A 12,990-nucleotide genomic window follows, 5' to 3' on the forward strand; every position below is an offset into this window, starting at 1 on the left:
AATTTTATTTGAATTTTGCATGCAACTTAATCCTACATCTGAATCTAATAGTGACCTGGACATTCAGGTATCCATTTTGATTAATTTCAAAATGATGAAGTCGATCATTTTGCCAATCTTCCATTATTTTTCTATGGAGTCATAAATTGTCCAAGGTCGATTTGAAATTTAATTTAGTTTGCAAGATTTGTAAACTGTAGAGAACCTTGCCTGAGAGGGGGGTTTGTTGTATTGCAGACATTTTGTGCTAGCACAATTCTCATTAAGCATCTGTTATAATATCCCCTGGAGATAAGGGGAATAACTGTATTAACTTCATCAGGTTTAGAGAAGACTTTAGGAACACTATAAGACCTCAACCTCTGAAACATTTTCTTCTATTCTGAAATATTTAGTCCTTTCTTTGATTTGTTACATGTTTTGGTGGAAATAAATACATTTTTAAAAAAGCTTACTGGGCAGGTGAAGTAAATTGGAATAGATTCACTGGCTTTGACAGATGCTTCCTGAAGATATTACTGGCAAATTTTCATCTAACATGAAAATTAATTCTTTAGTAGCTGCTTTTTTTCAGGAAAAAAAAAACCCAAAAACCAATAAACCAACTTTCATTCAGGTATATTTTAAGTTTTGCGTTTATTTTTCTTAAGTTAATCACTCAAAACATACTATCCATCACGTCTTTTCAGTAGTTGTCAATTTCTGAGGGATATCCTCAAAATGGACTTTGCTTCAGCCTTGTTCCCACAAATGTCTTTCTAAAGCAAAACTTCTGTGTTTCCTGACAGCTTTGAAATTCAAATTTTTCTTCAGACACTTGCAATGATACATGCTATTGAAATGATCAACAACTCAACGCTGTTATCTGGAGTAACTCTGGGCTACGAAATCTATGACACATGTGCAGAAGTCACCAAAGCCATGGCATCTGCTCTGAGGTTTCTGTCTAAATTCAATTCTTCTGAGGATGTTGTGGAGTTCAAGTGTAACTACTCAGACTACATCCCAAGAATTAAGGCAGTTATTGGAGCCACCTACTCAGAGGTGTCGATGGCAGTTTCAAGGCTGTTGGCTTTGCAACTAATCCCACAGGTAGGTGTGAGGCAATTACGTCGTTTTGGACAGAAGGTCAAATTTACCAAGGTTGGAATAAAGGTGTGGCTCTGATCATAGGGACTGTGAAAGCCACACGTTTGCTACAGGGCAGGATTTGGCCCAACCTAAGGACATCGGGAGGGGTGGGATTCAGCTTCAAATGGAGGGCTTAATTCACTTGCCTAAACAAAGGCAATAAGAGCTACTTCATATGCCCAAGGCACATGCCTCCAAGTGCTATTTCAGGATGATGCTGGGCTCTTGTCAGCCTGGCAGCACCATTATTCAGTCCTGCACGGCTGTGCCAGTTACTCCAGTGTACTTTGGATGACATTCAAGGATTCTGTTCAGGCAACAAAGTTACACCCACTGCCTCTAGTCTGGCTGGTGATGAATATGGCAATACCTGGTGTTGAGCTTAAAAAAAAAAAAAAAAAAGGCTAAATAAAATTTGGCCAGAAATCTGGAAATTCTCTCTCGCCTAAGAGAGATGAGATGTTGGAATCTGTGGTAATTCTGGACAGGGAAGTGAGGAATATTGCTGTAAAGTGCAGTTTTACTCATGTTACTCTTTATAGAAGAGAAAATATACAACTCTCTAGATCCATGCTGCTCCTTCCCAAAACATCCTTCTCTATTTCTGACCTCTCTAGGACTCGTACAGTCCCGCACTTGCACTTAGGCCAGTCCTTACTTTTCTGCTTTCACTATTGTAACGGAGTTTGGGTCAAGGCCAGGACCAACGAGGGAAAAGGAGATCCGCTTCCACACCATCCTGTGTTGCAGGATGGGTTTGGCCATTTGACATAAACTATCTCCCTTCAACACAGCAACATAGTAACCAAACACGTGGAAAAGGAAGAAAATCCAAACTAAACAGAACTTCTAATGGAATCTTGTCCTCTGCAGTGGTAGGAAGTAATTATGACCTCCAGCTCTAGCAGAGGAGTATGTATGAAAATTAAAATGCCACACCTGAACATAACCAAAAGGCAAGTGGTGAAACAAATCTGCATTGGGGCACAGAGATGGAAAAGATGACCCAGCAGATTTTTCTCATCCATAGTGTCTGTAATCTTCTGATATCAGATATTTGGTATCCCCTTCAGAGAGCTGACTCATTTTGGAAACCTTAGATTTGTTTTTTTAAGAACCGTCAAACAATGTAGGAAATATAAGTGTAGGGGGAAAAGTTCCTACAAACAAATAGAAAAGGATTAAAACTAGAGAAATTTAAATAGCAATGTTCCATTTATGTTTTTCTAGCTACATTCACAAGGAAAAGGTAATACATCTTTTATATGAAAGAATTATAGTATTCTGTAGTATTGGTTACTGCTTGTTTTTCTGGGAGGTTCTAACAGGCTTAGTGATCCTTTTAAAATACAATAATTAAATCTTGGAGAGAGAATATATATATGCAGGTGAACCATACTAACATATTCAGTGATATTAAAATACTGCAAAATGTAAGGATACTAGCAACTTGAATAATAACTCAAACAATGGTTAATGTTTCCAATGCTTTAAATATTGTTTTGAATAGCATGTTGATGGTATCTGAACAGAGTAAAAAACCTTACCAGCATGATTGTCATATCCATTTTGAAAGGTTTTATTCTCTGCCTTCACTGAAGTAATTATGTGGATCAGGATGAAAATCGTGGAACTGGTAATGGGCATGAGTCTGCATCCTAAGAGCAGGGTGAGGCAACCTGCCCCATTTGGCTGCACCTTGCTGACACTCACTCACAGGAGGAGGGAGACTGCATCAGGCTGGATGAAAGAGCAATCATGGCAGCTTTGGATCTCTTGGTGTCCTTTGGAGGAGATTGCCTCCATAACTGAATTGTTCGCTCTTCCTAGGTCAGTCCTGCATCATCAGCTGAAATCCTCAGTGACAAAATCCGGTTTCCTTCTTTCTTCAGGACTATCCCCAGTGATTTTCATCAGACAAGAGCAATGGCACACTTGATCTGTGAGTCTGGGTGGAATTGGATTGGAATAATAGCCACTGATGATGACAACGGGCGGTTTGCTCTGGAGAGCTTTGGAGTCCAGGCCATGGCAAACAATGTCTGCATAGCTTTTAAAGAAATGCTACCTGCCTATCTCTCTGACAACACCTTTCACATCAAAGTTGATCGTGCAATTGAGAAGATTGTCAAGGAAACCAGAGTAAATGTTATTGTTGTCTTTATGAGACAGTTCCACGTGCTCAAACTATTTAAGAAGGCAGTTGAGAGAAATGTAAATAAAATCTGGATCGCAAGTGATAACTGGTCGGCTGCAGTCAAAATCAGTACAATTCCCAATATCAGACAACTGGGAACCATTGTGGGATTTGGATTTAAAAGTGGCAATGTCTCCACATTCCAAGACTTTCTAAGAAACCTTCATGAAAAGCCCACTGACAACAACAAGTTTTTACATGAATATACTACACTTTTGTCACTCTGTACACACCTGGAATATCATGATTTTCAAACATGCATTTCAAACCAGTCCCAGGATGATCTATTGCAAAATGTTGAGAATAAACATCAGATCTGGAGAGACGATTTTTTGAATGCTAACGTTGAATCGGGATTTATCCATAGTACTATACTTGCAGTCTATGCCATTGCTCACGCCATTAAAGGGCAATGCAAAGACAGAAACTGCAAGGATCCCTCTGCCTTCACTCCATGGGAGGTATGACGTTAATTCTTTCAGGTCTTATTCTCTGCATAACTTTCATCTCATTTTTGCTCCCACATCCCTGGATTCACTAGCTTGGTCCTTTTACTAAATGATTTTTTCTTCCTGTTCCTTCTTTTCTTCACTGGCTGAAATAACAGACTGTGTGCTAGAGCAGCAGTATCTAACTGCTGCAGTGATAAGGACTAGATTCCAGGTTTGTCTCCCTGTTTTTGGCCCATGTAGGTGCAGAGGCTCCTGGTGCTGAGCTGTGGCTATATTCTGCTGTAGGTAGAGAATGATTATTGCACTTCACGTACAGACAACTAGCTGATGGTGAATAACTGCATATGCACCATCTCCTCCTTCATGGGTACATTAGCAATGGCTGTAAACACATGACTCCACAGGTGCAGAAGGGATCTTTACCTGCTGGGCTTCATTAGCTACTGTAACACTTGCCCCATCACCTCCAAAGAGCACACAGCATAGGCACTAACTTGGGTGAAGGCTCCAGTCTGTAGGCTTCTTGCTGGAATGTCTTGCGAGCTACTCATGTGAGATAGAATAAAATGTATAGTCAATCTACAGTTGACTTACCAGCTATTCAGCTACTAGCAGTCAGTCCAGTTGCCGCAAACCACTGTAATACACAGCAATGAGTGTTCTTGAGAGATGGGGATACAGCAGGATAGGAGTGTTCACCAAAGAGTTTCAATTTTCCAATTTCTCTCTCACCATTGTCTCTGTTTCATCTGAATTCAGGTATTTTTCTCTATAAGTAATCTTTATTTGAAAGTGAAAATGGAACAAACTGTTCCTCTGTCTGATCTTGATTTCTACTGAAGTGACTGGTAGGAAAATTAGACACAGCCTTTAAGATGAGTGAGGTACTTGTTATCAAACTCTACTGGGTAGAAAAGAAGAGGAAAAATCAGACAAGTAAACCTGACCTGACCTTTTACCCAAGAACTTGCTCAGGAGTATTCACTTTTACACAATTATACTCAGAGGACTAAACAAAAGTTAATTTAAAAGTCAATCAACCACTGAAGCACTCTGACTTGCTCTGACCTCTTATCCTAGGTCAGGGCAGGTCAAACCAAGGTAGGGGCTTTGAAAAAATACTGAAACAGTAACAATCAGACTCTTACATGAATTTGTAAATGTGAATAGGACAAATTCAGGACTGCTTTACAGGGGGCTGCAACTTCATTGAGCTGCATTTACATCATTGCTGAATTAAATCTCAAACAACCCAAACTAAAACTACCGTTACGAGGCTAAGAACTCGCGAAGAAAACTGAAAGAGATAGTTATACCTCCTGTGTTGCTTTCATAATAGAATTTCTGTACACTAAATTTAAAGCCTCTAGAAATGGATATACATATACAAAGCTTAGGATGCAACTAATCCATGTCACACATCTCCACACACAGAGAAGCAACAAGGGTAATCAGTGTTACAGACTTTGCTGAAGTAGCTATCAGTTACATCAAAATGTTACTATTAGGTCCTTCTGTTTGAAGCTCAAGATATATTCAGAAAGCTCTGTTGTTACCACATTGTTAGAGAAATTGGTAAAGTGGAGAAGAGAAAAATTAAATTACTAGCCTGAATATATACAATAAAAAAAATCCTATTCAGTCCAACAGAACTATACAACATCCAACTCAAATGCAATATTGGTTAGAAGCACACTTTGATTCTTCACAGATGGGTAAAGATGCAGTGAGCATATATATGAACTCTCAAAACAACTATGTTATACATGAGAAAATGACGTTATATGCATATATATACTTGCCAAAGCCTATTAAGTAGCAGATTTATCAGCATGTCCATTAAATGCTACAAATATCACAAACGGATCCATGCAAGAGCATGCTTTAAGGGGCAGTTAAATTCAGCCTGTCACCAAAACCTGGGGTTTTTTTCTTCTTAATTAATCCCTGTTGCCAAAAATTGTTAGGCCTGCAAAAGCATAAAGCCTTTGCTTCAGTTCAGAACTACAGCGGCAAATGAAAGTCATTCTATGGTCTCCCTATGAACTGGGGGTGGGTTATATGTACCTTAACCAGTTCTTTTCTAGATTCACACACAACTTTTTATCTGGCTGTTTGTCATGAGAGAAACAGAAATATCCCCCTGTTGAACAGAATGGCTTGCAATATGAAGCTGGACAGTTGCCTTAACAAAGCATGCTTGTTTTGATATTTCCTATGATCTATAAAATACGGCCTTGTTGTTTATTGCCATTGTGCCATTGATCACTTCACCTGAGCAAACTGGCATTTAACAGTTCTGAGTCTCACCTTGCAATGCATAGTATCAGTCAGAGTGACAGCTGAAAACAATGTTACCTATTTCCAGACAGGCTGGGGGAGGTTTCTGTGGAGCAAGTATTGTCCAGATTGACTCTGGTGACAGTAAAGTAACAATAGGAGCATCACTCACAGTCATTCTTTACAAGAAGGAGTCTTCCAAAAGGCCATTAGTTCTTGCAAGCAAAAATCTTTTCTTTCCCATCATCGTACCAGAATTGCCAAGGCTGGAACAAAATACTAACATGAGTATTTGTACTCATTGCATAGAGTTAAGAAAAGATTATATTTTATTAATAGATTTTTAAGGTCAACAGGACTGTCTGAATAATGTAATTCTGTGTCAGACATCAAATTAAACAGTTATAAAGATGACTTTTAATTTTAACGTTTCTTTTACTCCTAAAAATCATCAGGTCTTTTTAACTTGATATCATCATACAGATGTAAAACTACTGAGTTTATTGCACTGATATGGTACTGATATATATTATCATTCCTTATACTTATGCTCAGCTCCTTGAAGAACTTAAAAAAGTTACAGTCATTGATGATGATAAAGAAATCAAGTTTGACTCCAACGGAGATATGAGCACCAGCTACGATGTACTTCTTTGGAAAGAAATTGATGGCCACATGGAAATTACCACCATGGCAGAATATGACCTAGAGAAAGGTGGCTTTATCTTTGAGGATGAAGACCAAAAAAAAGCATTTCTGGATTTAAAGGTAACTTTTAATTTGTGAAAAAACATGTGAAGTTTGTTTCATATGTTTTCTTCTCCCTACAGTATTTGTAACTGAAGTATGTGTCAGCTAGAAATCTCTCCTGTGGTTTCATGTTCTCCTTTCAGAGCAAAAAACCCTCTCTGGGGATATTCAACCACTTTCATGCACCCTGAGAAGCCTGTCAGCCTGTAAGCAGGCTCAGTGATTTGAAAAAGAGTTATTTCTCCAGAATGCTCCTAGGAGATTTCCTAAGATGAAAAATTATGTCTGTCCTAAGGATGCTACTTCAGAATTTTGAAAAGGGGGTTTAAAATAAAAAATGACTGTCTGTAAAAGCTCCCTCTCTTTTGTACCACCACCATTTATTTTGTAGATGAAGACTCATATCTGTATTAAAAAAAAAAAAAAAAAAAAAAAAAGAAAAGAAAAGAAAAAAAAAGAAAAAAAAGAAAAAAGTTTTGTTGTTATTTGCTTCTGTTAGAGCTGGAGTCAGCACAGCTACAGGAGTCTGAGGTAGGTGGTACCACCTGGAGCCCCGGCACTGGCGTTGACAGGACTAGTGGGTGTCTCTACAGCTGGATAGTGTTATCTGTGCATGGGTGGAAGTCTGTGTTCATGACTAATGGGGCAGGGTGAGGCTGCTTACCTACCAGGTGGGCTGGATTCGAGTCTCAGCACGCAGACTCAGCTGAGGACTGAAGAAAACCTCAGATCTTGTCCCCCTTTGTGGCGCTGCCCAGGATGGCAAGCAAATGTCTCTACCTACTTGTAAGGCATCTTGAAGAAAGAAGAAACAGCAGTGTCCCTTAGGACTGCTTCTCCATTTTACAAAAAATTGTCTTTGGAACGAGGACTGGAGCCCAGACCTTGAGACAAGGCCCTGATCATGCACCCCAGAGTGGTGCTTCCTGACTCAGGGATGAGCTGTTGAGGGTCAGGAATATCGGAGCTGCAGTGCAGAGCACCCACCAAGGTGTCTCCCCCAGGCTCAGAGCAGCTGAAAGGCATTTCAAGATCTCACTTGTGAAGCAGTCCACTTGAATCCTCCATCAGATCCATCAGATGCTTCTGAGTTTTCTTTGGAGCTAATCATTAGCAGTATAAATTCCAGTTTCAAAGCTGGATGAGACACTTTGATCTGGATTTTAAAGGTACAGACGATTCCACTGATTGGCATTCGGGGCCAAAAAATATAATTATCAGGTAGATAATGCCCCATCCTGTCACTTATTGACTGTGTGGAGAAAACAGAAGAACATGGAGTCTACAATGCCTTTTTTCAGCATCATTTTCAGATTCCCTTAAAATATGTTAGATACAAGAGAGTGCAAATCACAGAGTTACTGGAGGTTTATTTTGACATTTCTAAGTAATTACTTGTGCCTGAGCTGATTTTTTTTTCTTTTGTCCTCTGCACGCTGCAGAAGGTTCAGTCAACATGCTCCCAGCACTGCAGGCCAGGACAGATGAAAAAGGTTACAGAGAGTCCACACACATGCTGCTATGAGTGTGTTTACTGCCCAGAAAACCATTACAGCAATCAAACAGGTAAGAAATTGTGATCCAAATAAAGGTTTATTTAGGCATCAATATGATTGTTTTGTTTGGGTATAATGTGCCTTGCAACCTTGGGTAAATCTTTGGAATGGGACAAATGGACATATTTGTCTACGCTCAGTTTCCCAAATACTAGTGTTTGGCCTATAAAACAGGTTTAAATGCTTTTTAGAAGACAAAACTTAAAGCAATTGGATTGTCCAGATGACTGGCATTATCCTTTGTTAGGATGGAAAGTCTGGATGATTTATCAGACTGACTTTCATTAAAATAGAGCCTTGCTTCCCTGTCTTTCCGCAGTACACCCAGTCTAATAAGGAAGAAACTCTTCACTGTGAGGGTGGTGAGGCACAGGCACAGGCTACCCAGAGAAGCTGTGGATGCCCCATCCCTGGAAGTGTTCCAGGCCAGGCTGGATGGGGCTGTGAGCAACCTGGTCTGGTGTGAGGTGTCCCTGGCCAGGCCATGGGGTTGGACTAGATGATCTTGGAAGGTCCCTTCCAGCCCAAACCATTCTATGAGTCTACAAAGTTCAAGGGTTATGTATTTTTCCTTACCAGCCTATTTTTGTCTTACCAGGGAGTACTGCGAAGTCTGATATAATTGTACAGTAATATTTTCTAGTATCAAATCAGATGCGTACTTTACCTCTTGTTCATTTACAGATTTGAGCAAAATTCTTTAAATGGGAAAATTAAATATGGAGGAGAAATATGGAATTAAGAAAGTTGTGGTACAATGTACTTTTAATACCCTGAGAGCAGAAGGAAATTAAATCTTATCTTTCTAATTAAAATAATTGTGAAATTCCTCCGTACCAGAGGATAGGAATCTTAAAGCAAAAGTAACCTTTCAAAGCATAATATAAAGCAATGTTTATTCTTGCTGTTGTATTTCAAAAGCTATCTGTAAAGAGAAAGGTTGGGGTTTTTTCTTGTCAAAATAGATAAATGAAAGCAACGTTGTTTCAATTTCTGCAAAAATTTAGTTACTCCCAAGTCACTGCTCAGGTTTCAGTTAAAGTTTGCCTTTCCAGAGCTCTGGCCAGGTCATGTATCGCTGGTCAGCGGTGACTAAGGCAGTGTTAGGACCCTGGTCACTCTCCCTGTCCCCTCCCAGGCCCTGGCTGCAAGCATTTGTCCTTTTGGCACCACTGCCACCATGGCACCGCAGCGACCGCAGCCCCCGCAGCCCTGCAGCTCCTCCACCTGGGCAGCAGCAGCAATAGTCGGAAGCGTCAGCCCTGCTTTATCAACTCGGCACCCCTTCCCACATTGCTCCTGCATCTCACGCCTCCGTAACCCACTTCGAAGTTTATTTACTTCGGATTTCTAAGTTATCTTCCTTTTTTCTGCTTCCAGATATGGATTACTGCTACCGATGTAACAACAAAACCTACTGGGCTCCCATCAATAGCACCACATGCTACAGAAAGACAATCCATTTCCTCGCCTGGACTGACTGGTTTGCTATTTTCCTCCTCCTTCTCTCCTCTTTTGGGGTTGTGTTGGTTTTGTCAGTTAGTATAATATTTACTAAAAACTTGAACACGCCAGTTGTAAAGGCATCTGGAGGTCTAACTGTCTGCTATATTATTCTCTTCAGCCACTTCTTAATTTTTTTAAGCACTGTCTTCTTCATAGATGAACCCACAGAATTCAAGTGTAAAACTAGACAAGCCCTCTTTGGGATAAGTTTCGCACTCTGCATTTCATGTATTTTAATAAAGTCACTAAAAATTTTACTAGCCTTCAGCTTTGATCCCAAGCTGCAAAACTTCCTGAAATGCATGTATAAACCTATTCCCGCTGTGGTCACCTGCACTGGAATTCAAGTTATCATTTGCACCTTCTGGCTAGTATTTAGGACACCTTTTGTAACGCAAAATTTCTCAATTCCGAGAGCAATAATTCTGGAGTGCAATGAGGGTTCTATTGTGGCTTTTGCAATTATGTTGGGCTACATTGCTGCCCTAGCCTTCATTTGCTTCATATTTGCCTTTAAAGGTAGGAAGTTGCCAGAGAACTACAATGAAGCTAAATTCATCACCTTTGGCATGCTAATTTACTTTATAGCATGGATTGTGTTTATCCCTGTCTATGCAACTACATTTGGCAAATACCTGCCAGCAGTGGAAATCATTGTTGTTTTAATATCCAATTATGGAATCCTCTGCTGCATTTTTCTTCCAAAGTGCTATATCATCATTTTCAAGCAAGAAACTAACACAAAATCTGCCTTTCTCAAAATGATTTACACATATTCCTCCAAGAGCGCAGGCAGCATTGCTGTTAGTCAGATTTCTTTGGACTCAAAGTCTTCCAGCCCCCGAGCTACTATTTCAGACTCGTGTAAACCTGAGAAAAACTCTGTGAATGGAAACTGCCATTTCCAAGTGCCTGGGCAGACACTAATAAAAGGGAAAGTTCTTCCTAAAAATATTACACGGACTATGGTCAGGAAAAGACTTTCCAGCATTTGACTGGCCGGCATGAAAGTACCAAAAGATGAAAAGCCATCTCAGGGAGCCATTCCTCTTTCAGGTCTCTTTCCTTTTGGCATCTCCAAGGAGAGAAGGCCACATGAAATGCCTCCTCCTCTGGTACTTGAGCAGTCATCCATTACCAGATCTGAAAGGCTTTCCTGGCTGACAGAGGCCAGCCCCTGCTCCTGTAGGCACTGTGAGGTGCAGTCCCCTTCAGCAGCTCCCTTCCTTTCCCAGCCCCCTCACACCGACCTGTGGGAACCTGTTCCACAATCTCACTTCCCTGAGTGAGGCAGAAGCATCAGGAAATTATTATTTCTCACAGACACATAGGTGGTACCATATGGGTGTGCCCCACTTTTTTTGCATCTTCTATGCTCAAATGTTTAAGGAGCTCTTCTCACCTGGCTCTGCTTTACAGATCAAACAGAACCCTCTCCCAGCCTTTGTTTGCTGGGATAAACAAGCTCAGTCCTTTAGTCACCACTTTCAAGATAGGCTTTCCCTTCTCCTGAACATCTAAAAGTAATCCTTTTCACCTGATATCAGTGAATATTTTTATTAATTTTTTTTTACTCCCCAAAACGGCCCACCTTATTCCAGACAAGTGCTGCAGTAACATTTAAAGTTCTTTGTATTTACCAGGATGATAATGAACTAGAGATGGGTCTATCTAAAAATTAAAGAATTTCTCTCGAGCTCTGCAGTTATAAGCATGTTAATCTACTTTTTTTGCCCATACTCAGGGGAAGTACAGTGATTCACCTCATCCACCTCCTCTGATGCATAAGAGGAGAGGAGCCACTATGTTTGTTCCCTTAGTTGGGGATGTCATGTCAATGTGTAATGTCAAAACTGATAAATGCAAATGGATTACTCTCATTAGCATAAATAATGCAATGACTAGGATCAGCACAAGCGCATCCTGGGAGTTTTAGGTTTTTTGATACATATTTTAAAAATCTGATTTTCAAAAAGAAAATGACAATGCACCATTCTGATACATAGAAATAGCACAAGGATGAACCAATATGAGCCGCACTGGATGAGCCTCTGCTCTGTAGTTCTGTCAGTACAGCTGTGCTGTGCCTTCTGTAGAGGCAAAGGGCACATTCAGAGGAGGAAATTTTCTGTCAGGACAACGGTACCACAGAGCTTTTTCTGACTCTAAACAGCACAGCTCTGCTGCCAATCCAGAACCATGAGAAATACCTTTCTGTGTTCATAAAGCCTAGACCATATTTGCTATTCTAACTTCTGTGCCTTGTTACTGTGAAATCATACTAAATTCCTTGAGTCTTTCCCCGTATTTCTATTTAGATCTGGAATAACTGGATGTTGTAGCATGCCAAAATAAAATTCAGTAGGTTTGGTGTTACACATGCATATTGTATTATAGTTATGTACAATATATCTATTTTTCTATCACCTCTATTTATATGTTGCCAACCCTTATCCATATGATTTTTCTACTTGTATTTTGAACAAGATAGCTGCAAATCACATTTCAACAATGGACACAGGCAATGAAATTACTGTGACATGAAGACTACATATGTGCTACATACTTGTGAAGACATTTTTAAAGTCATTTGAATGGCAAGGGTGCAATTTACTACATGTTTGAGTAATTACTCAAGTTCTGTAGCTGATTGGAAGAATGAAGGTTTATGCATATATATGATGAATGCTGTTCATGCGTCAGTTATCACAAATACTGTTCTGAATATGAAGTTATGTACAATAAGGTTAAAATTCCTGCAATGTGGCTGCCAATGCAGCAAGAAGTCTCTCCCTAAAAGAGAGAAGCAAAGCTTACATTGCACAACAACTTTCAGCACTCAGACGGTTAGAAAAGTTAATTTGGTTCGACCGTCATACCTGTATTTATCATTTTCAAAAGTGTTAAGCGTATCATGCCTTGAAGATATATGAAAGGGAATGATTAAAGCCATATTGTTATTTAAAATTGAGTTTGCTTACTTAATTTCCTAATCTTTCCCCATGACCTCTGATTTTGCCATAAACCAGTCTGTTTCTAAGAAATGTCCTTTAGGTTGAAAGCTACGTACAGCAGGGCATTCGTGGAAAGTTGTCCTAAGGAGTAGTGTGTGGTAGAG

The 12,990-nt window shown here is 39.8% G+C and overlaps 1 protein-coding gene across 1 annotated transcript in view; it reads left to right on the forward strand.

Moving 5' to 3' along the window:
• The window catches only part of GPRC6A (G protein-coupled receptor class C group 6 member A), a 36,931-nt gene extending 23,951 nt beyond the window's left edge, over positions 1-12,980 (forward strand). The window contains exons 2-6 of the mRNA XM_080389735.1: positions 789-1,092; positions 2,962-3,789; positions 6,616-6,828; positions 8,253-8,376; positions 9,747-12,980. Of these exons, the coding sequence (XP_080245861.1) occupies positions 789-1,092; positions 2,962-3,789; positions 6,616-6,828; positions 8,253-8,376; positions 9,747-10,867 (2,590 nt within the window). The 3' untranslated portion in view covers positions 10,868-12,980. The remainder of the gene's footprint in view (positions 1-788; positions 1,093-2,961; positions 3,790-6,615; positions 6,829-8,252; positions 8,377-9,746) is intronic.
• The last annotated feature ends 10 nt before the right edge of the window (positions 12,981-12,990 follow it).

Source organism: Falco punctatus (genome assembly GCF_963210335.1).
Source record: "Falco punctatus genome assembly, chromosome: 5".
Classification (NCBI taxonomy): domain Eukaryota; kingdom Metazoa; phylum Chordata; class Aves; order Falconiformes; family Falconidae; genus Falco; species Falco punctatus.